We start from the raw sequence: 25,927 nt of genomic DNA, 5'->3' as shown, positions 1-25,927 counted from the left end.
CTTTGGGGCTTCTGATTCATAAGCAGTACTTAGATGCCTCTCGTCCCTTTTAATACTAAATTGGTAGCTTCCAAGAGGCACAACAGTGGATATTATTAGCAATGGCTAAACATTTATTTCCTCCTGACATCTTGACTATTCTTCCCCTGCAATCCCAGTTGACACTTATTGCAACATAAAGCTCCCGGAGTCGTCCATGTTATCAATGAAAGCTCCAACTGTAGACATTAAGAGGAGATGGTGGGGAGGAAGGGAAGAGTCACGTAAGACTTCCTAATTAGAGGTGGGCATGGCGAGAGGGGAGGGCGAAGGGAACTTGATGAGGATTTTGATACCCACTGATTGATGCCTGTTCTCACTCCCAGTCTGGTGGTCTTTACAGAGACAGCAGGGCCCTGGAGTCACACAGATTAGGTTAGAATTCAGCACTCCTTTGCTGAGTGACACTAAGCTAGTTAAATGGGTTCTGTCCTCCTGAGTAAGTGTTCAAAATTCACTCAGCTACCTTCTCTTCCCTTTTAGAAGAGCTATTTTATGAACAGCTGCATTCAGAGCACATGCTTACATGGCTTCTAACTATATCTACTCTTTTAATATAAAGGCAGTTTGTGGCAGCTCTGGCTGACTTGCGGGAAGCGGTGAAACTCTGTCCCACCAATCAGGAAATCAAGAGGCTCTTGGCCCGCGTAGAAGAGGAATGCAAGCAGCTGCAGAGGAACCAGCAGCAGAAACAGCAGTGCCCACCCTCAGCCCCTCCCAATGACTCAGATAACGAAGAGGACGCCCCAACCCCTGGACTAAACGACCACTTTCATCTTGAGGAGGCCGAAGAAGAGGAAACCTCTCCACAGGAAGAATCCATTTCCCCGACTCCCAGGGCCCAGCCATCCTCATCCATCCCCTCCCCGTACATCCGAAACCTTCAAGAAGGGTTACAGTCCAAAATAAGGCCAGCCTCCCCGCAGAGCAGGCCGGGAGTCACCAAGCCGCTGCGGGAGCCCGTAGCGCAGCCCGGGTTGGTGGTGCAGCCCACCAGGCAGGCACAGATAGTGAAAACCAGCCAACATCTAGGTTCCGGACAGGCTGGTGTGAGAGATGGTAGCACAAAAATTCAGGTCTCTTCTCTGAACCCTCCCCCAAGTCCCATGCCAGGTAGAATCTGTGCAACTTCTGGCAGTAGAAACCAGCATTCAGAGGGAACAGGTCTTTTCACTGTGGGGGCAGGCTCTGGCCGTTTTGGAGAGCGCCTGGGCCCCAGCCACGGTGTCCAGCTGCAGCAGGCTGAGAGCGGTGCTGTGTATCCTTTACCAAGCAAGATAAAAACCGCAGAGAGGCTTCTGTCTCACGCTTCCGTGGCCGTGGATGGCGCCCCTCTCAGCCAGGGTGGGCCAGTGAGCTACAGCGACACGCGACACCCAGCTTCCCTCACCAGCTCAAGCTCTTCTGGTTCTCCATCTAGCAGCGTAAAGATGTCAAGTTCCACCAGTAGTTTGACTTCCAGCAGCAGTTTCTCAGATGGCTTCAAGAGCCAAGGACCAGATGCTCGCATTAAAGAGAAGGCTGTTAACCAGGTTCAGAGCGGTACAGCTGAGCACAGACCACGCAATACTCCCTTCATGGGTATCATGGATAAAACTGCAAGGTTCCAACAGCAGAGCAATCCTCCAAACCGCACCTGGCACTGTCAGGTGCCAGAGGGGTTACTGACAAACACGTCTTCTGCAGCTGGCCTGCAGCCCTCGAACTCTGAGAAGCCCTCTCTGAAACAAGCGGCAGGATTTAATAGCCAAGCCAAAACCTCTTCTGTTTCTACCCTGGGTGGAAGTGTCCACAATGGGGCACAGGTGAAGGAGGTAGAAGATAGGAAGTGCCAAATTCCAGCCCACTGTCAGGATAACAGGATAACTAAGACTGTTTCTCATCTGTACCAGGAAAGCATCTCTAAACAGCAGCCTCATATCAGTAATGAAGCCCACAGGAGTCACCTTCCTTCAACAAAACCAAAGCGATCATTCATAGAGTCAAATGTGTGAGCCTTAAAAGAGACCCATTTTTAGAGTTTGGAAAACTGCATTGGCTTCTGGTGGTAATTTAATTTCTTTTTTTTTTTTTTTTTTATGAGAAAAAATTACTTTTTAGCCACATTTTTTCCCTTTTTTCCTTAGGGGTGGATAAGATACCACTGATTTATTTAAAATGTGGGATACACTTCCTTTGATAATAGCCAGAAGTCACTATAAATAAAAATGCTAACCAGAATCAAAAAGTACAATTAGTTATGCCTATTAAGTTAAAAATTTAAGATAGCCGAGGTGACATTAACTCATGCTTTTCTCTTATGAAATTGTTTGGGTTTTATCACTTTTCTTTTAGCTTTTGCTATGTGGTAAAATATTTCATAGAGAATATAAATGTCTAGTGATAGGTTTAATTCATGATACACTATCCAGATGATATATTCTGGAAAAGATGGGATTTTCAAGTTATAGTTTGTTGAGTCGGATCCCAATTTATACATATATATACACACACATAAAATTAAGATCCAAGTGATTTCTAGCCAAATGTGTGACTATAAATGGTATATTGCTGATTTTTTTTAAAGCAAAATATGAGAACATGCAAATATTATTCCCTTTATAGCAGCTCCCTGAAGAGGATTAGGCGCTTATTTCCATGTTATGGTTCGCATTAAACACAATTTTATAGCAACTTTTTGGAACTATATTCCCACTTTAAGGTGTTTTAATATTTGGAAACAGTGGTAAGCCATTTGGAATCATGATTGGTGGTCACGTTAGGTTTGTGCTAAAATACTAAGAATATAGCATTCTTGCTAACGTGTAAATTAGCTCTCAACTGCTTTTAACAATGATAGCACTCCTGGAACAAGCCTTCCAAAGTCCTTTAAGGACAGTGTTTAATTTGGATATTTAAGGTCTGGTTGGTTGGTTGCTTCTGTTATACAGTCATTACTTTATAGTCACATGTTGTACATATTAAATAGCCAAGTTGTATTCAGACTTGTAAATATAACTATTTCAACCAGTTAAAAAAAAAAAGTCATATTTGCATGTTCTTTGTAAGCTTCATCCATGCTGGTTATTGCACTGAACAATATGTTGTTACGGCATGTTAACAGTGTACCAGTAACAGCACTTTATCTCATTTTTTATGAACACCTTTGAGGTGCTAATTAAGTCCAAACTGATGTATTATTAATTTGTAAAGATAAGGTACAGGAATGAACCTTGGTTTAAAGGTATTTTTTTATGAAAATGGTGTGCTATTGAAGGATGTTAAAATGCTAGTTTTGAGAGCGGTGGGAGTGTATGTTTTATATGTTGGGATGTGAAATTTATTTTCTAGAATTGGGGAGAAGGAAGTTCTATATTTACAGAATGTTTAAAAATGAGTAGTTGTAATGAAGTTCCTGTGAGCATCATTATGGTTTTGTACGAATAGGAATTTTCCGGTGTCATTCTTTAACATTTGTTCCCATTGTATTTTGTACAGCTTTGCCATTTTTTTTTATCGGCTTTTCCTAAGTTCTGCTATAACTACTATGGCTTATTTATTGGTTAATATTTTTGAAAGTCTTACTCTTTTTGTTATGTAGTTTTGTTTCTGCACAACTACTGTACTTTTCCATATGGAATAAAGACTATTAATAGAATTTGTTTTGCATTACATGAAACCATGGGTAAGGACAGAATATCCTGATGACAAATACCTGCCTTGCCTTTATCCTGGGCGATCGCGTTCCCCTAAAGAAAATCGTGAAAAGCCTATTTTTATAGTAATACTACCAAGTATGTATTTTATTTCATTTAATAATTTCAAACAAGGGTGACAGCTTCTAGAAATCCCCAAATAGTCAAGGGTCAAAAGTAGTCTTTTTGCCTGAAATAGGAAGAAAGCACAAAAAAGAACTTCGTCTAATTATGTTCCAGAAATTTTGGTCTTTTTACTAAGATATCTTTTACTAACAAGATATCTTTAGTAATTTAAATCTCAAAACATTTTGACAATACCCTGAACACTGTTAATACAAAAGTTTGATCTTCAGCACTTTTATTTCAGTTAGAAGTGTGCATTTGTCTTTATACCCACATATTTAAAAGTAGTATGAATGAGCGAATATTAACCTGTGTTGTACTGTAATACAATCCTGACTTGGAACCTTAAGCCTATGAATTCCCTAATACTACTGCAGGTTATCTGGTTACTGCTATCACTAGAAGGGCTAGGTAAACTATTTTTAGTCCTTCTTTTAAAGATACATATTTAAGCTAAAGGTTAGGAACAGTAAAGTGGGAAGAGAAAAAGTGTTATTGGCTAATAGATGATTCTTATTCAATGACTTTTCCTGTGAAGCTGCTAGTGACTATTAGAATTTATTATATATTACATGATTTTGATATATTCTTAGTAAAAAGATATTTGCTTCAATAGTAAAGTATCCTTGGGAAGCTACTGGTCAGTCCTGAGGCCTGGGAAGCTGGCAGGTGAGTGCTGCTCCCGTGCAGTCCTGAGTGAACGGTGAGGCCGGGAGAGTGCGGCAGGGGGGTTGTGTGCTGTCCCTTCTGATGGGGTTTTGGATCTGGCTTGTCTACTTTTTGTTTGCTTGCTGCGGGGTAGGAGTTTGTTTGGCTTTGGTTTATTTGTATACAAAACCAGAAGTACTTCATTTTGCTAAATTATTTGGCATCGTAGTTTTCAGCCAGTTTGTTTAACAAGAAAGTTTTCTGGTGGAAAGTAAAAAAGAAGGTCACCATGAACACATTTAAAAAATATATATATTTTATTGATTTGTATAAATGACTGGTTTCTAGTAATTTTTATGTAAAACCAGCCAAAGTCTTTTGGAAAATAAGTCTTTTTATCAAAACAGAAGATAGTTGGTCCAATGGTGGACTATTAATTTTAAAAAATCTTATGTTAGAATTATGTTAGTATCCTTTCTCTACAGACTGCAACAGGAAAAAAAAAACAAAAAACCCGAGAACATGTTCCCAACCACTTTTTGTCCTCATAAGAATGTGAAAAGCACATGTATGAAAAAAAAAGATACTCTTGTAGAATCAGATTGTGAATTCCAGCTATGACACAAAGGAAGTAAAATTCAGTGATACAGTAGGATGACTAAAATTGTATAAAGCAGCAAATATAAAGAAAAGGCATTTGGAGATTTCTGTGGTCACTTGGCTTTCTACCTTTCTGTGAACATATAGCTTATTAGCTATAAGTTTATAAAATATAGGAAAAGACTAAATATATAAGGTAATTAACATTGCTTTTCCCCTTTTATTTCTGAGTTTTGAAATTTTTGAACAACTACGACGACAGTTTGGGGAATAAACAGGGCCTGGGGCCTGCTTCCCCTTCCTAGTTAATCCTAATAAGCACCCCTCACGAATGGCTTCCATTCTGGGAAACAGCCTGTGACAGGTATGTAAAGTCAATACAGCTTCAACTTCCTGAAGTTTTCTTCTAAGTGAATGCTTTCAGGACATTGTATTAAATATTAGTCTACTGTGTAAAAATGTCTAGTCACCCTAGCTTAGAATATTATGTGAGAACTTTAAGTCTTCCACATCCTAAAAAAGGGCTACTCTGCCACTTTGTTTTTTAGCAAAGTTGACTTAATGTATTTGTGATAATTTATTCCACCTAACTTGTATGTAGGTTTCAGACAAGGAAGAAAAATTCATTACCACTTAAATATGTCAAAGTTATTTTCTCAATTTAGTCATAAATGCATCTAAAATTATTTTGATACAGATTCTCCTTAGAAGGATTCCAAAGAGTTATCAAATGAATGGCTCTTAACTAGGATTTAATTGTTATATTCTAGATTATTCCAATCTTTGATTGTAATGGGATATGACCTATATCTAATGAGAATAAATTTGAGCACTGCAATTTAAAATCAAAGTAAGACTTTATTTCTCTACAGGTACAAAACAGTTTTCACGATAGAAACAGAAAAGAGAGTAGATGTGTTATTTAGCCCATGTATTTTTAAAAAATTAGTAGCTTTTTATAGGTAACTAAATTTAAGAAGTTTACCTTTCTCCTTCTGTTTTGCTTTTAATAACATCTGATTACCTTAAACTCATTCAAATGAGATCACTGAGAAAACAAACAATTTTATTTTTGATATGTCTCTAGCCATCGATTGATGGCCATTTTCAGAGTCCTATTTGGGGTAAGTACTGTCGAAGGAAGAACAAGATTTGTCATTGGACTCGTACGTTTCTTTTTGCTTATCCAATTTTCTATTGCTTCCTTTTCATATGAATAGCCATCTAAAAAAAACACACACACACAAATTATTTCCAGTGTAGGAAAGAGAAGTTATGATTAAAATGAGTTAGGTATAAAAACTCCATTGCCAAGGCTTTTATTGTGATTTAAGTGGTACTCTTGTACCACTACTCCCACCACAACACCCTAAATTCTACCATTTAAGAGGCATTAATATTGCACAAGTTACCTTGGACACTGTCAATATTTTCTTGCCTTTTGAAGACTACAACTAAAAAAGAACCCTGCCAATAATTCACATGTAGTAGAGAGGAAGATAAGGCAATGAGCCAGGTTGAGTGGTACTAAAAATACATTAGAGCTCTTAGCTATGTGTGTAAATTAAAATGGCTAAATATGACAGGAAGAAGCCTTAGGGAATAACTTGACACAACTTTCCAACACACTGAAAAGTCAGGGAAACAGATATGAAGAGATTATAGAACTCACCCCACTAAGGACCTGACAGTAAAGGGATTTATGATACAAAAAGTAAAATTAAGATCCACTGGCTAAAATTTTTAATACCATGTTCTTGAAAATTCTTTGCACATATAAAGACTGGAGCTTTTGCTTCACTACACCTTTTTTATACTGGTAGCTCTTTCCCAAACTGAAAGACTTCCTAATCATATGTACACTTTAACCTATTTGCTTTAATCTACAATGCACACAATTGTTTCAGACTAACAATGGCAGTATATTACTAACATAAGAGATCCACTGAAGTTGTCTAATTACAATACTGTGTTTGAAAATCACTTGTAAAAAAATTGTCCTGTTTGATTATGTTACCAGCTCGACATACAATTTGGTCCATTTGCTTCCCTTTTTATCCTAATTTTTAGAGATTGGTTTTCATGATTTAACTAAGACATTTAAGTGCTTTTGAAGCCAAAATTACAAAACAAGGTACATTCAGAGGAGTCTATCTCTTAACACGTTTCCTCCCTTCCCTTGTAAGTAACCCTGTATATTAGTTTTTATCATTTTCTTTTTGAAAATACAAGCAAATGTATGTGTACACACACAGTATATACGCATTCTTACATAAAAGCTAGCATGCTGTAAATATACTATTTTGGATGATTTTCTACTTAACTGTGCCTTGCATGTTTATTTCTTTTGCATTATTTGCAGTATTCTACTATATGGATGTATTAATGGACATCTGGATTGTTCCCATTCTTTGCCTTTTACAAACAGTACTGCAATGAACAGTCTTATTTTGGGGAGATTTCAGAAGTAGAACTGCTGTACCAAAGGGTAAACATATATAATTTTGCTACGTATGCCAATGTTCCATAGGAATTCTCCCATTTTAAAAAAATTCCTACTAACAATATTGATGAGAATTCCTTTTCCCTGGAGCCTCACCAAAATAATATGTTGTCAAACTGGATTTTTACCAGTCTCTCATGAGTAACGGTATAGTATATCAGGTGGTTTTAATTTATTATGAGAGAGAACATTTTTCATATGTTTAAGAACTATTTGCTTTTTCTTGTCCTATTAACTGACTTCTACTTTTGGCCTATTTTTCTACTGGGTTGCTCTTAGGAAGATTTTTTAATTGAGATATAATTGACATAACATTGCATAACAATGATTAAATACATATAGTGAAATGATCACAATAAGTCTAGTAAACATCTTTCACCACACAGTTACAAATTTTTTCCTTTTTTCTTATGATGGGAAACTTTTAAGACTTCTCTTAGCAACTTTCTAATATACAATACAGTATTATCAACTGTAGTCACCATGCTGTACATTACATCCCCAGGACATACAAATTTTATAACTGGAGGTTTCCCAAACACTCCCCTAAACTCCTCCCTACCACCAATCTATTCTCTGGATTTATGATTTTGGTGTCTTGTTTTGGACTCCACATATAAATGAGATCCTATGGGATTTGTCTGTCTTTATCTTACTTAGTTTACTTAGCACAATGCCCTCAGGGTCCATCTATGATATTACAAATATTAGGATTTCCTTTTTCATGTATGTATACATTTTTTTATCCATTCATCCACTGATGGACACAGGTTATTTACATGCCTTGGGTGTTATAATGTTGCAAGGAATGGGGGGTGGTGTGCATATAGCTTTCTGAGGTAGTGATTTTGCTTCCTTCAGATAAATACCCAGAAGTAGAATTGCTGGATCATATGGTAACTCTATTTTTTTAATTTTTTAAAAACCTCCACACTGTCTTCTGTAGTGGCTGCACCAATTTACATTCCCATCAACAGTGTACAAGGGTTCCTTTTTCTCCACAGCTTCGCCAGCACTTTGATAGCCATTTTTGACAGGTGTGAGGTGGTATCTCTTATGGTTTGATTTATGTGTATCTTTAGAAAAAAATGTCTTTTTTTTTTGCTCTTTGCTGTTGAAGGATATCCATTATATGTACATATATAGGATATTAACCCTTGTCAGATATGTTATTTGCAAATATTTTCTCCATTCAGTAAGTTGCCTTTTCATTTTATTGGTTTCCTTTGCTATACAGCAGCTGTTTAGTTTGATGTCATTCCCCTTTATTTTTGCTTTGGTGCCTTTAAAAAGACATCACAAAGACCATTGTCAAGAAGCTTACCACCTATGTTTTCTTGTAGTAGTTTTGTGATTTCAGGTCTTATATTCAAGTCTTTACTCTAATTTGAGTTGATTTGTGTATATGGTATAAGATAGCAGACCAGTTTCATTCTGTTCCATGTGGCTGTCTAGTTTTCCCAGCACCATTTATTGAAGAGACTATACTTTCTCCACCGTATATTCCTGGTTCTTTTGTTGTAACTTGACCTCACATGTGTGGTTTATTTATGGGCTCTTTATTCTGTTCCATTGCTCTATATGTATGTCTGTTTTTCTACCAGTATGATACTGTTTTGATTCCTATAGCTTTGTAATAAAGTTTAAGATAGGAATCATACCTACAGCTATGTTCTTTCGGAAGATCACTTTGGCTATTTGGGGTCTTTTGTAGTACCATACAAATTTTAGGATTGTTCTCTTTCTGTGGAAAATGCCACTAGAATTTTAATAGGTATTGCATTGAATCTGTATGTAGCTTTGGGTAGAATGGATATTTTGATATTCTTATCAATGAGCACAGGTTATCTTGCCATTTATTTGTGCCTTCTTCAATTTCTTTATCAATGTCTTATAGGTCTTTCACCCTGGTTAAATTCTTAGGTATTTTATTATTTTAAATGTTATTGTAAATGGGACTGTTTCTTAATTTTTCTTTTTGGTAGCATACAGAAATACATCTGATTTTTGTATCCTGCAATTTTACTAAATTTGTTGTAAAAGTCTTGTGGTAGAGTCTTTAAGGTTTTCTATATGTGGTATCGTGTTATCTGCAAATAGGGAGTTTTAGTTCTCTCTTTCCAACCTGGATGCCTTTTATTTCTAGCCCGATCTGACAGGACTTCCAATACTGTGGTAAATAAAAGTGAGAGTGGGTCTACAGCCACGCTACCCTGAACAAGCCTGATCCCGGGAGCTAAGAAAGGTCGGGCCTGGTTAGTACTTGGAAGGGTAACCACCTACGAAGACCTGGTGCTGTAGGCATAAAAAATAAAAATAAGGGATTGTAAACTGACAAGGTCCTTGCAATCTATCAGATCAACCAAGGGTTGCCTTGCCAAAAAAAAAAAAAAAAAGGTGAGAGTAGGCATCCTTGTCTTGCTCCTGATCTTAGAGGAAGAACTTCTGGCTTTTCAGTGTTGATTATGATGTTAGTTTTGGCTTGTCATATATAGTCTTTATTATGTTGAGGTATGTTCTCTCATCCACTTTGCTGAGAGTTTTAATCATTTGTTTCAGGTATACTTTACAGCTATGTTTCATAGTTTTCGTCATGTCTGGTAAATTTTACATAATTATGTCTAGGGTTGTCTTAAATCTTCCATTTACCTTTTAAAAATTTTTTGTTCACACACACGAAGGCTATTTCTCTTTTGCTAAATGCTGATTGGCTCTCTTATGCTATTATCTCTCAGCTTCCAAACTAAATGATGCTGAGAGGCATGCTGAGGCCAGGGGATATTGCAAGCCACATTTCTGCTTTGCCAGCTGGCTCCTTGTTAGATCCTGGAATAGGATCTTCTAATGGGAGACAAAGACAGGGTGAAGGGTCTTCCCATTATGTGCCTGGCCATGGCCCTTCATCTGGCAGGGACAATTGGTTACATTCCAGATTTGCTTCATTGTTGGCACTGCCTAAAATTCTTATCCTCCCCCCTTTAGAGAAACTAGCACCAGCTGGGCAGTTCTCCCTTCTTAGAGGCCTGGTTCTGAGATTCATGTGAAACTCTGTTATGCCTTTTAATAGTACTGTGAGAGTTCAATGCCCTCTAAATCATTTCCAGTAGGCTTAATAATAGCATGTTTTTAACTTTCCAGGTAAAAAGGACTCACTTTTATTTCTGCCGGTGGTAGTGTTTAAATATGGTTATGAATGGCTCGTGTTCAAAAAGATGTATTCATGATCAAGTCTATGACTGTGCTTTCTCACATTGTCCGTAGTTTCACTTTATGAAAATTGTTGCTGTGTTTAGAATTGCCTAGCTAAATGGCTAACTTCACTGAGAATCATGGTCTTTTTAAATTCTGGGACGGTCTTAATTCTACTTTTGTCGGCAGGTATGTTACCCCTTTAGTTGCAATTGTCTCATTTTCGCCTATCTCTAAACTTTCTGAATCCTTGTTTTAGCTTGAAGCACTTTGTTAGCTAATCTTATTTCTAACGTCTATTTAGGTATGGGTCAAGCAAAAATTGTTCAAGATTACCAGTATGTTTGGTAATAGTGCTATCATTTCTTATAATTCCTTTTTATAGTTTTATAAATTACAAATGTAAATTTTTTCTCTATAATAGAAGCTGGTTTCATTTATTTTGATGCTTAGGGAGGTTTGTATTTTTGAACTACTGCTTACCTTTAAAGACACCAAAAAATTAGTGTACATTGGTTCCTTACTATAAGCAACATTCAAATTAGCTAGTAGTCTAAATTTGATATAGGCTTTTCTTAGTGAGCTTATTTGATTTTTCATATTCTCTACTCTCCATTTTTAATAGGTAGAACATATTATATAGGATTTTGTTACCTTCGATTGAATTCCCTTAAGTGAATTTTCCCTTGCCTGTTTGTGGTAGCAGTAAATAAAATGTCAAACCACTCTGGAAGGTGCAGGTTATCTACTGTAGGCAAGTCAGTTACAACTTACACTGGCCCTAGTTTACCCCAAGTTTAATATCACCTTTCCATGGTATTATAGTGATTCTTTGAAATAATCAAGTTTTTTACTGGTGACAAATATATCCTGTGAAACAGAAAACAAGAATTCTAAGTGGACCTACAGTACTGCTAATTGAACAATTTGAGACTGTTCTACCAAAGTTCATCCCAAAGCAGCAGGAGGGATTATCAGAGATACAGAACCTTTTATGTATGAATGAAAAAGCACTGAAAACTTATTGCAGCTGACTCAATATGGATATGGATACTCCTGGGTTGTTTAATCACATATGAAGTTTTCTGCAACTAGTTAGCTTATTTGAAATCAAATGTCACTATGGTAAAATTTAACAAAAAAATATGTAGTGCATATTACATTCAGTATTAACTAAGTTTGCTTGTTTTTCATTACCTTATTTTCATCCATTTACTACCAAGAACTGTACCAGAAAGTTCTAGGAAGTAAACAATAAGCTCCATTCACAAAATTTTACTTTAAAAATGAGTTTAATATACTCAGGTAAATTGGTTCTGATGGAATTCTAAGATATGAAAAACTTATAATAGGTATTTTGGTATTCTATTTCTGGCTACACTAAACTTAATACTGACTAAAAGAGTCAACTCTTTACATGGATTTGAAACTTCCAGGTTCAAGGGAAAAATATTAGCTCATGGGCCTGAGCTCTGAATTTATGCTACCTCTGCTGCTCAAGAAAAAAAGTTTGGACAAAGCAAACCTAACAGCTCTGGAGCTATATACTCTCTTCCCACAGTAGAAGTCCACAGGTGATACTCAACTGAAGATGAGAATACAAAGGGAACACGCTCAGACAACAAAGAGCAGAATCAGCATTGCACATACCTCAGAAAAAATACAAACTGTAAGTACTTCTAAAATCTGAGAAACAGTATACTATGAAAAAATACTTAATACTCAGCTGAGTATGTCTAAACTGTGCCAGGGCGCTGTTACCTACATTAACTCAATCTTCACAACCTTAGGGAGAAATGGATGCATGGGCTGAATAAATCCAAGGCCATAGTAGGGAGTGACAGAGCTGGGGCATAAACGCATGCAGTCTGGCTCCAGTGCCTCTGCCCTTAATCAGATTTCCAGAAATAACAAATACAGCCATAGAAAACATTCTCAAGCTTTAATGTTAAGAATAGATGGCTTTTAGGAAGGTCTGAGAAAGAGAATGGCTGAAGGTTTTCCTGAATTGATAAAAAGCCTTAAATTCCATTCAAGTGGCACCCTAAACAAGAAATATGGATCAAAGAAAAAAAATCAGCGTGAAACTGACATTGCACTGCAACAAGAGAAGCCAAAGAGTGTGTCCTTGCTATATAATTGAGACAAAATAGAGAAAAAGCAAATTGGTCAAATTTTAAAATAATGAATTGACATTTAAATTGTTCAGAATAGACCTAAAAGGATAGATGAAATGCCTCACTGGTTGTCATTTCTACCCTTCACCCCCAAATTTAACATTTAGGTGTTCTGTAATTCTAATCAAAATATTGATTTTTCTTTTGTTGGATAACAAAACGATTCTCAAATGTATCTGGAAATCTAAATGAAAAAAAAATTAGACAATGAACATAATAAAATTAAAAAATACAGCTGTGCCTAAGTGTACCTGTATATACCGTAAGGATTTCTTCTACAGAGTTACTTAGAGGACAATGTCTATTGACAGTAAATTTATGGCATAACATACCATGAAATAGCTGTCCTATTAACAGAGAATGAAGTAGTTCTGAATATATACTGACAAGGTATACTGATATATTAAAAGCAGTTTTTCCCAAAAGTCTGCCCATTTTCAAAATAGGATACTGTTTTTCAACAAGGATGTGCTCCTTTCATACTTTAAAAGGATGAATGAATAAAAATACTGTGTAGGAATACTAAACTATAGGCAGAAACAGGTCTTGGAAAATTTTGAGGCAGCCAATTCAATAGATAAAGTACAGGGCTTCCAGAATACCAAGGGGAAAAGGAAGCTAGAAGAAGGCAAAATAAATTGGAAACATGCTAGCAGGAATTATCTCAAACATATATCACAATATAGAGAAATCGATTCTCTTAAAGATGAGGACTTTTTAAAATCACCCATGTTTTCCACAGAGAGAACACCTCTAAAGTAACACAGGAAAGCTAAAAATAGTGACTCTTCTAGGATTTTGCTAAGTGAAACAAGTAGTCCCAAAAGGTTATTTACAGTATGATTCCATTCATATAACACTTTTGAAATGACAAGATTTTAGAAATGGACTGGTGGAGGTAAGAGAAGGCAGGTGATATGGGTATAGTTATAAAAAGGCAATAGCAGGGGTCCTTGTAGGTTTGGACCTGTTCTGTCTTTACCAGTGGGTTGATGCTCAAACCTCTAAAAAGGGACAAAATTGTGTAGAACTTAAAATCCATGTAAAACTGGAAAAATAAGATTTGTGGATTACATTGCCAGTGGGGTAACTGGATAAATTGTACAAGTCTGTTAGAATTGGATGTGAATCTACAATTGCTTTAGTAAAAATAAGGTCAACATGAAAGACACAAAGCTATAGAGCAACTAGGATTCTCATACACTGCTGGTGAAAGTGTAAAACAATTCAACTGCTCTGAATAACTAAGAATGTACCCAATAAAAATGCGTATGTATGTTCACCAAAAAACAAGTTCAGGGCAGCACTGGTTATAAAAGCCAACAATGACTATCAATGGTAGAATGGATAAATTGTATATTCACACAGGAGAACAATTACTGCTTTGGGCACAAACGTGGCGCTTAACGACCTAAAGGAGATAGATTAATCAGAAGCACATTTTTAACTATGGTAAAAGTCAGGGTAGTGATTATACTTGGTGAAAGACATTCACTATGTGAAAATTTAAGATGCACATTTATGGTTTAGAAAAAGATTGCAAGAGAGCATACAGCTATCGAGAACCAAGATTAAAACAAAGACAAAATACATTAAGTGATGCCAACAAGACTATTTTAAGGTCATAAAAAATGCAAACATCCAAGAAAGAATATTCACAAATATAATTTGATAAGCCTATTAAAAGCTAGATATGAATTCATAACAACGTGAGGTTAAAAACTCCTACAAAGAAACCCACACCTAGATGACTTCACTGATAAGCTTTATCAAATTTTTAATGAAAAAAAAAGCAGCACTATATAAACTTAAACTATGGAGGAAGGGAAAAATTCACCAAATTCTGAGGCCAGAATCACCCTAACAGGACACTTGTTACAAGAAAGCTATAGCTAATATTACATCAAGTCTAGCAAAACCTAAAGACTCCCCCCAAAATGTATAATAAGTTGCAGGATGCAAAATCACTTATGGTTCCATATACTAAAGGGAAATTAAGGAAATTCCATTTACAAATAGTATCCTAAAGAATACTTAGGTAAATAAGCGAAAGGCTATACGCTGAAAACTATAAAACACTGCTGAAAGAAATCAAAGGTACAAAAGTAAAGATATCCTGTGTTCATGGATTGGGAGACTCAAAATTTCATGTTATCCAAAGCAATTACAGAGTCAATGCAATACCTATCAAAATCAATGACATTTTTTTTGTAGAAATAGTAAAATCCATTCTGAAATTCATATGGATTTGCAAGGGATCCTGAACACCCAAAACAAAGTTGAAGACTCACTTTCTGATTTCAAAATTACTGCAAATAGTAATCAGAACAGTGTGGTACTGGAATAAAGATAGACATGCAGACCAACAGAATACGGAGTCCAGAAACGAACCCTCACATGTATAGTAAATGTTTTCAAAAAGGGTGCCAAGACCATTCAATGGGGGAGAAAAACACTTCAACAAAGATACTGGGAAAACTAGATATCTATGTACATACGAAAAAATGAAGTTGGATCATTATCTTACACCATATACAAAATTTAACTCAAAATGGATCAAAGACCTAAATGTAGGAACTAATACAATATTAACTTGGGAGAAAACATAAGGGGAATGCTTCATGACACCAAAAGCACAGGCAATAAAAAGATAAACTGGACTTCACCAAAATTAAACACTTCTGTATCAAAGGACTCTAACAGTGAAAAGGCAACCCATAAAATGGGAGATATATTTGCAAATCATATCAAATCGTATACCTGATAAGAGATTAATATCCAGAATATACAAAGAACTCCTATAACTCATTATCAAAGAAAACCAAACTGAAAAATGGGCAAAGGAATTCAATAGATATTCCTCCAAAGAAAACATACAAAGCAGCAGCTAAGCGCCTAAGATGCTCAACAATCTAATCATTAGCGAAGTGCAAATCAAAACCGCAATGAGAAAGACATCTTAATAGGTGCGAGGCATCATGAAAAAAAGTATTGGCAAGGATGTAGAAAAATTGGAACACACTGTGAATTGCCAATGGGAATATAAAATGGTGCCGCTACTGTGGAAAATGGTATGGTGATTCCTCAAAAAAAAAAAAAAAATCAGAATTACTGTATGACCCAACAATTCCACTTCTGGGTATATATTCAAAAGAACTGAAAGCATGGACTAGAGCAGATATTTGTACATCCATGTTCACAGCAGCATTATTCACAATAGCCAAATGGTGCAAACAATCCAAATATCTATGGTTAGATGATTACATAAACTAAATGTGGTATATACATACAATTGAATATTATTCGGCTTTAAAAAGAAAAATTCTCACACAGGCTACAGTGTGGACGAACCTTGAAGGCATTATGCTAAGTACCAAACACAAATACTGCATGATTCCACTTATATGAGGTAGCTATAATAGTCAAATTCAGAGAAATAAAGACTGGTAGTTACCACTGGCTGGGAGAAGGGGAAAATGGCAGCTATTATTTAATGGGTATAGTTTCAGTTTTGCATGATGAAAAGAGTTCTGGAGATGAATGGTGGTGATGGTTGCACCACACTGTGAACGTACTTAATATCGAGGAACTGCACACTCATTGTTAAAATTGTAAATTGTGTGTGTGTGTGTGTGTGTGTGTTAGCACCATTTAAAAAATCAATGAATGGAATTGTGGCAGGTAGAATAATGGCCCCACAAATTTATCCATACTAATTCTGGAACTTGTGAATATGTCACATGACAAAAGGGAATAAAGGCTACTAAGCACCTGATTTTAAGATAGGAAATTATACTAGATTATCCAGGGCAGCCCAATATCATCTCATGCGTTCTTAAATACAGAAGGGGAAAGTGGATCAAAGAGATGCAATGTGATGCAAAGAAATACAACCCATTATTGTTGGGTTTGAAAGATGCAGAAAGGCCACAAGTCAAGGAATTTGACAGGCTTTAGAAGCCAGTGGATTAGTTCCCTATTGCTTCAATATCAAATTGGTGTCTTAAAACACCACAATTTATTATCTTTTAGTTCTGCAGATCAAAAGTGTGAAATTAGTTTCACTGAACTAAAAATCAAGGTGTCAGCAGGGTGGCATTCCTTCTGAAGGCTATAGGGGAAAAATCTGTTTCTTTGCCTTTATCAGTGAGAGACTGACTGAATTCCTTGGCTCACATTCCCACATCACTCCAATCTTTGCTCTTGTCATAACAACATTTACTCTCCTACCTCCCTCTTTTACTTATAAGGATTCTTGTGGTTACCTTGGGTCCACCCACATAATACAAGAGAATCTCCCCATCTCCAGATCCTTAGTCACATCTGCAAAGCCACTTTCTACCATATAATCTTTCATATGCTGTGGGGATTAGGACATGAACGTCTTTGGGAAGTCATCATTTTGTCTACTAGGGCTGGGAACAGTGCTCAGCTTATAGTCAGTAAACAAACAAACAAAAACAGGGCCCTCAGTCCTACACTCACAAGGAATTGAATTCTATCAAACACTTAAATAAGCAGGAAATGGATTGTTCATTAGAGCCTCCAAAAAGGAACAGAACCTCCCAACACCTTTCTTTTAGCCTGAGAAACTGTACTGACTTCTAACCCACAGAAATTCTGCTCTAAGCCACTACTTTTGTGATGATTTTTTAAGGCAGCAACAGGAAATGAATAATACCGCAATCTATTATTGTATAGGCTAAAGGAAAAAGCCATATTATTTCAATGGATAAGTATTAAAAAATTCTCAGCAACTCAGGATAGAAAGGAATTTCTTTAACTTGATAGAGGGCATCTAACATACTTAATGGTGAAGACTGAATGCTTCCTAAGAGCATGTTAAAGAAAGAATGTCTATTTTCACCACTTCTTTTCAACATCATACTGGAAATCCTTGGCCAGTGTAATAAAAAGGGGGAAGCAGCAGGGGGAAAGGACTAAACAATACAAAAACCTGATCTTAAAAATGGGCATAGCACTTGAATACACATTTCTCCAAAGATGTACAAATGAATAATAAGCTTGTGAAAATATGTTCGGCCTCATTAATCATTAGGAAAATACAAATTAAAACTACAATGAGATATCACCTCACACCCATAAGAATGGCTGCTATAGAAAAAATGAAAATAACAGGTGCAGGCGAATGGAATGTAAAATGGCGCAGCCACTATGAAAAACAGTATGGAGGGTCCTCGAAAAATTAGAATTACAGTGTGATCCAACAATTCCATTTCTGGTTATATATTCAAAAATGATTGAAAACAGGATCTCGAAGAGATATCTGCACAGCCATGTTCATAGCAGCACTGTTCACAATAGCCAAAAGGTAGAGGCAACACAAGGGTCCATTAGTGGAAAAATGGATAAACAAAATATGGTAGTATACACACAACGGAATATTATCCAATGTTAATAAAGAAGGAAACCCTGATATTTGCAACTACCTGGATGAACCTTGGAAAAGATGTTTTTGTTTTTTTTTTCTCCCACCCAACACACACCTGTTACACTTTTCTGTAGATGATACGAAAGTGATTCTAAAATCTATATGGAATACGCAGTTTTGAAAAAGAACTGAGATGACTTACACTATTTGATGTCAAGACATAATACACGGCTAAAATAATCAAGGCACTGAGGAACAAGAATTGACATGAAGATCAAGAGAATATTAGAGAAAGTCTTGAATAACCAGTGGTAGATTCCACTGATTTTCAACAAAGGTGCCAAGATAATTCAATGGGAAAAGATTTTTCAAATGCTGTTGGAACAACTAGATATCCATTTAGGAAAAGAAGTTTACCTCGCACCATATAAAAACGGTTTGAAGTAAATCACAAACATAAAATTTTAAATTGTAAAACATTTAGAAGACAACATAGGATAAAATCTTTTGCAATATTGCAGTAGACAGATTTCAATATGCTACTAAAAGTGTAAATTATTAAAGGAAAAATAATTGAGCTATCAAAAACCTTAAATGTTTGCTCTTTAAGAGACATCATTAAGAAAATGATGAGGTGCTTCAGTCAAGATGGCAGAGTAAACACCGTGCTCATCTCCTCCCACAAGCACATCAAAATTACAACTAAATTTCAGAACCATCACTGAGAACCACCTGAACAGAAGCTCTATACCTAAAAAGGCAGTCTTGTTGGATGAAGACATCAAACAAGCAGGCCCCATGGTGTGGAGATTAAGAATCAGGGTGTATAGCTTGGCTATGGAGGTCCCCCGTGAAAAGCAAGGGGTCCCAGACCCACACTGGGCTTCACAGTCTAGGGAACCAGCGCTGGAAAGAGGAACTCCCATAATGTCCAGCAGGAATTGTGTCCAAGGTGAAGGGCTGCTGGAGTCCCAGACTTTCCTCTTGAGGGGCCCACGCATAGACTCGCTCGCTCACAGACTCGCTTGCTCTGGATTCCAACACAGGGACAGCAGCTCAAAGGGCACCAAAGACATACTGGGAGGAACTTAACTGACGGGCTTTGAGGCAAGGGCTGGAGGGACAGGGATAAAGGCAGCACTCTCCAGGAACACAAGTGCTAGCAGGTGCCATTCACTGTTCCTTTGTTGAGAGCTTCTCTCACCCAGCCAGCAGGTGCAGATGAATGCCAAACCTGTGTTCTCCATTAACCTGACTAATGACATCCACCCCACTCTGGTGATTCCCTGAGATTCTGGTACACAACTTATGCAACCAGCCTAAACCTCTTGTACAAGCTTTTCCACAAAAGCACCCTGCCTCTGTGCTGCAGACTTTTCTAAAATCTCTCAAAGGTCCACATACCCCAAAGGAGCAGTAGTAGCAAGCTTTGCTGTGCCCTGTACCTCTTAATAATACGCCCAGCCCAAGCAGTGACCAGTCTCAACTTGCACTGTAACTCCTATCAGGTGGCCCAAAGCCTGGCATAAGCTACGGCTAGTGTTAGCTTGGAACGTAGCTTCAATTAAGCAGCCACAAGCCTGGCACAAGGAAACAGACATACAAGTCCAGGAAGCACAGAGTCTCAAACAAAACAAAGCCAAAGAGGCCTATACCAAGACACATCATCATTAAAATGCAAATGTTAAAGACAAAGAATCTTAAAATTAGCAAGAGAAAAGCAGTTAATTATGTACAAGGGAGCTCCCATAAGACAAGCAGCCGATTTCTCAATAGAAACTTTGCTACAGATTGACACAAAATATTAAAATGATGAAAAGCAAAGACCTACAACCAATATTACTTTACCCAGTGAAGCTTTCATTTAGAATCAAAAAAGAAAGAAAGAACTACGCAGACCAGAAAAAGTTAAAGAAATTCATCACCACCAAGCCAGTATCACAAGAAATGTTAAAGGGACTTCTTAAGAAGGACTGCAGGGGCAGAGGAGGGGGGTGTGAGGGGAAAGGTGAAGAACGAATATAATAAAATGACAATAACTGTACCTACTGGTAATCACTTTAAAAGTAAATGGATTAAATGCTCCAATCAAAAGACAGAGTAGCTGAATGGATAAGAAACAAGCCCCATACATACGCTATCTACAAGAGACCCACTTCAGATCAAAACACAGAGAGACTGAAAGAGATGGAAAATGATATTTCACACAAATGGAAATGAAAAAAAAAAGAAAGCTAAGGTAGCAATATTTATAGCAGACAAAATAGACTTTAAATCAAAGACTATAATAAATAGAGACAAGGAAAGACATTACATAATGATAAAGGGGTCAATCCAACAAGAGGATATAAACATTGTAAACATTCATGCACCCAACATAGGAGCACCTAAATACACAAAGCAAATATTGATGAACATAAAGGGAGAGATCAATAGTAACATAGTAATAGTAGGGGACTTTAATACCCCATTGACATCAATGATCATCCAGACAAAAAGGACAGGAAATAGTGGCCTCAAATGACACATTAGAGTAGATGGACTTAATTGATTTTTTAAAAACATTTCACCCCAAAGCAGAATACACATTCTTTTCAGGTGCACATGGAACATTCTGCAGGACAGACCACATGCTAGGTCACAAGTTTCAATGAATTTAAGACTAAAATCATATCAAGTATATTCTCCAATCACAATGGTGTAGAAATCAATTACAAGAAGAAAACTGAAAACACAAACACACAGAGACTAAATAACATGCTACTAAACAATGAATGGTTAACGAGATCAAGGAAGAAATCAAAAGACACCTCAAGCAAATGAAAATAAAAACACAACCAGAAATCTATGGGACACAGCCAAAGTAGTTCTAAAGGAAATTTAGAGCTATACAGTCCTACCTCAAGAAACAAGAAAAATTTAAATCTAACTTTACACCTAATAGAACTAGGAAAAAAAAAAAAACATGACTAAAAAAGAACAGACGAAGCCCAAAGGGAGTAGAAGGAAAGAAATAATAAAGATCAACAGTGGAAAGAAATGAAATAGAGTCTAGAAAAACAAAAAAAATCAATTAAACCAAGAACTGGTTCTTTGAAAAGATAAAATTGATAAACCTTAAGCTAGATGCATCCAGAAAAAAAGGAGGATCCAAATAAAAACAAAAGAAATACTACAATTTTATGCCGACAAACTGGACAACCTGGAATAAAAGGATAAATTCCTGAAAATATTTAAGCTTCCAAGACTGAATCAGGAAGAAACAAACTCTAAACAGAGAGATAATGACTAATGATATTGAACCAGTCATCAAAAAACTCACCAACAAAAGTCCTGGACCAGATGGCTTAATATGTGAATTTTACCAAATAATCAAAGAATACCTATCCTTTTCAAACTGTTCCAAAAAATTGAAGAAGGATGGCTCCCAAGCTCATTTTATGAGGCCCGCATTATCGCAACACAAAAGACAAAGACGCTACAAAAAAAGAAGATAGGCCAATATTCCTGATGAACATAGATGCAAAAATCCTTTAAAAAATATTAGCAGTTCTGCTCAGCAAAAGAAACTGTCAACAAGGTGAAGAGACAACCACCCAAGTGGAAAATATATTTGCAAGCAACGTCTCCGTTAAGAACCTAATATTCAAAATATACAAAGAACTCATACAACTCAATAACAACAACAACAAAAATGATCCAATCAAAAAATGGGCAGAGGACCAGAAGAGACACTTCTCCCTAGAGGACATACAAAAGGCCAAAAAATATATGAAAATATGCTCAGCATCTCTAGCTATTAGGGAAATACAAATCAAAACCACAATGAGATATCATCTCACACCTGTTAGAATAGCTATAATCAATAGGACAAGTAATAACAAATGTTGGAGAGGATGCAGAGGATAAAGAATGCTCACACACTGGTGGCGGGACTGCAAATTGGTACAGCCACTATGGAAAACAGTATGGAGGTTCCTCAAAAAACTAAGAATTGATCTGCCATATAATCCAGCAATCCCTCTACTGGGTATTTACCCCGAAGACTTGAAAATCCATATCCAAAAAGATATTTGCACACCGATGTTCATAGTGACATTATTCACAGTAGCCAGACATGAAAGCAACCAAAATGTCCTATGATAGATGACTGGCTAAAGAAGCTGTGGTATATATATACAATGGAATGTTACTCAGCCATAAAAAGAGATGAAATACTGCCATTTGTGACAATATGGATGGACCTCGAGATAATCATGCTAAGTGAAATAAGACAGAAAAAGCTGAAAATCACATGATATCACTTATATGTGGGATATAAACCTAAAAGCACTAAATGAACAGGACAAACAAACAGAGAGACACATATGGACAACAGACTAATGGTTACCAAAGGGTGGGGGGAGAGAGGAGGTAGACAGAATAAAGGGGGTCAAATATGTGGTGACAGAAAGAAATCTAACTATGGGAGGTGAACACAGTGTAAATAAATATATGCCTCACTGTTAAAGTGTACAGCTGAAACTTACTGGATTTCATTAACCGATGTCACCATAAAAAAATAAAAGTAAAAAATTAAAAGTATATATATTAGCAGACTGAATTTAGCCATACATTAAAAATATTGGACACCATAATGAAGTGGAATTTATTCCCATGATGTAAGTCTGGTTCCACATCCACAAATCAATTAACGTATACATGACAAAACAAAGGATAACAATCATATGATCATATCAGTAGATGCAGAGAAAGCATTTGACAACATCTAACATCCATTTATGAAAAAAACTCTAGCAAAGCGGAGACAGAGGGAACATACCTCAACATAATAAAGGCCATACAGGACAAATCCACATAACAGTGAAAAGCAGAAAGCTCTTTTACAGTCAGGAACAAGACAATGATGTCCACTTTTACCCCTCTTATTCAAGATAGTATGAGATGTTCTAGCCACAGCAATCAGACAAGAAAAAGAAAAGGCATCCAAATTGGGAAGAAGTAAAAATGTCATTATTTGTAGATGATGCAATATAATACACAGAGAAGACTAAAGAGACCACAAAAAAAAAAAAAAAAACTTATTGACTAAATGACTTCATTAAAGTAGCTGGATACAAAATTAACATTCAGAAATCAGTTGCATTTTTATACACCCATAACAATCAGAAAGAGAAACTAAGAAAACAATCCCATTTACAATTACATCAAAAAGAAGGAAATATCTAGGAATACATTTAACCAAAGAGGTAAAAGATCTCTATTCGAAAAACTAAGACATTGAGGAAAGAAACTGAAGAGGATACAAACAAATGGAAGGATATACTGTTTTCATGGATATGAAAAATTAACATCATTAAAATGTCCATACAACCCAAAGCAATCTTTAGATTCAGTGCAATCCTTATCAAAATTCCAATGGCATTTTTCACAGATCTGGAACAAATAATCCTCAAATTTATATGGAACTACAAAAAACTCCGAATAGCAAAAGCAATCTTGAGAAAGAAGAACAATGTTGGAGGTATCAAGTTACCTGATATCAAACTATACGACAAGGCTACAGTAATTGAGACAACATGGTACTGTCATAAAAAACAGATATAGCGGTCAATGGAACAGAATAGAGATCTCAGAAATAAACACACACCAATATGACCAATTCATATATGACAAAGAAATCAAAAGTATACAATGAGGTAAAAACTGACTCTTCAGTAAATGTTGAGAAAACTGAAGATATATACAAAAAAAAAAAATGAAACTAGAGCATTTTGTTATACCATATACAAAAATAAACTCAAAATGAATTAAAGACATAAATGTAAGACCTGAAACCATAAAACACCTAGACGAAAACATAGGCAGTAAACTCTTTGACATCCCTCTTGGAAATATTTGTATGGATATGTCTCTTCAAGTAAAGGAAACAGAATAAAAAAATAAACAAATGGGACTACATCAAACTAAAAAGTTTTTGCACAGTGAAGGAAACCATCGACAAAATGATAACCTACTAATTGAGAAAAGGTATTTGCCAATGATACATCTGATGAGGAGTTAATGGCCAAAATTCTTCAGGAATTCACACAGCTTAACATCAAAAAAAAAAAAAAAATCCAATTCAAAAATGGGCAGGGACTCTGAATAGAAATTTCTTCAAAGAGAAAAGATGGCCAACAAACATAGGAAAAGATGCTCAGCATTAATCATCAGGGAAATGAAAATTAAAACCACAATGAGATATCACCTCATACCTGCCAGAATGGCTATCATTAACAAATCAACAAACAAGTGTTGGTGAGGATGTAGAGAAAAGGGAACTCTTGTACACTATTGGTGGGATTGTAAATTGGTACAATCGCTATGGAAAATAGTATGGAGGTTCCTCGAAAAATTAAAAACAGAACTACCATATGACCCAGAAATTCTACTTCTGGGTAGTTATCTGAAGAAATAAAAAACACATGTTTGAAAAGATATATGTACCCCTATGTTCACTGCAACATTATTTACAATAGCCAAGATAAGGAAGTAACCTAAATGTTCGTTGAGAGATGAATGGATAAAGATGTGGTACATATGTACAATGGAATATTACTTAGCTATTAAAAAAAGAATGAAATCTTGCCTTTTGTGACAACATGGATGGACCTAGAGGGTATTATGCTAGTGAAATAAGTCAAACACAAATACCATATGGTATCTCTTATATATGGAATCTAAAAAATAAATAAAAGAGAAACAAACTTACAGATACAGAGAACAAATTGATGGTTGCCAGATAGCAGGGTTGGGGAGATGGGTGAAAAAGGTGAAGGGATTAAGAAGTACAAATCACCAGTTATAAAAACAGTCACAGGAATGAAAAGTACAGCATAGGGAATGTAGTCAATAATTTCGGAATAACTATGTAAGCTGTGAGATGAGTTCTAGACTTATTGGACTTCGTAAGGTATATGTCCAATCACTATGTTGCACATCTGAAATTAATAATATTAATGGCCACTGTAATTAAAAAATTTAAAAAAAATTTAAAAAGGAAATAACAAGACAAGCTGCAGACTAGGAGAAAATACAGGGCATACCTTGTTTTATTGCTCTTTGCTTTACTTCACTTAAGAGATGTCACATTTTTTATAAATTGAAGGCAAGAAGCTCCACCAGCAAAAAGATTACAACTCACTTTATGGTGATGGTTTGGAACTTAATCCACAACATCTCCGAGGTATACCTTTATATGCAATACATGCATCTGACAGAAGACTTATCTAGAATTTTAATGAACTCACACAACTGAATAATAGGACAAACAACCCAATACAATATGGGGAAAAGATCTGCAGGGACACTTTACAAAAGAAGACAGATAATAAGCTCATGAATAAATGCTCAACATCATTAATAATCAGAAAAACGCAAATGACAATTGCAATGAGACACCAATTCACACCATTAGAATGGCAAAAATTAAAAAACTAACATTAACAATACCATGTGTTGCCAAGTATGTGGAGAAATTGGAATTTTCAGTTAGGAATGTAAATGGTACAACCATTTTGAGAAACAGTTTGGGCAG

General features: G+C 36.1%; 2 protein-coding genes across 17 annotated transcripts in view; one reads left to right on the top strand and one right to left on the bottom strand.

Annotated features, from left to right (window-relative positions):
• TANC1 (tetratricopeptide repeat, ankyrin repeat and coiled-coil containing 1) overlaps positions 1–3,676 on the top strand; it is a 209,703-nt gene extending 206,027 nt beyond the window's left edge. For all 13 annotated transcript variants that reach the window (XM_036237305.1, XM_036237311.1, XM_036237310.1 and 10 more), the window contains one exon: positions 602–3,676. In XM_036237305.1, coding sequence (XP_036093198.1) covers positions 602–2,033 — 1,432 coding nt within the window. In that variant the 3' untranslated portion in view covers positions 2,034–3,676. The remainder of the gene's footprint in view (positions 1–601) is intronic.
• Positions 3,677–5,925: 2,249 nt separating this feature from the next.
• The window catches only part of WDSUB1 (WD repeat, sterile alpha motif and U-box domain containing 1), a 53,323-nt gene continuing 33,321 nt past the window's right edge, over positions 5,926–25,927 (bottom strand). For all 4 annotated transcript variants that reach the window (XM_016152873.2, XM_016152875.2, XM_016152874.2 and 1 more), the window contains one exon: positions 5,926–6,311. In XM_016152873.2, coding sequence (XP_016008359.2) covers positions 6,154–6,311 — 158 coding nt within the window. In that variant the 3' untranslated portion in view covers positions 5,926–6,153. The remainder of the gene's footprint in view (positions 6,312–25,927) is intronic.

Source organism: Rousettus aegyptiacus, unplaced genomic scaffold, assembly GCF_014176215.1.
Source record: "Rousettus aegyptiacus isolate mRouAeg1 unplaced genomic scaffold, mRouAeg1.p scaffold_m13_p_2, whole genome shotgun sequence".
Taxonomy (NCBI): domain Eukaryota; kingdom Metazoa; phylum Chordata; class Mammalia; order Chiroptera; family Pteropodidae; genus Rousettus; species Rousettus aegyptiacus.
Note: the sequence above shows the minus strand (reverse complement) of the source record. Positions and strands in the feature narration are given on the sequence as shown.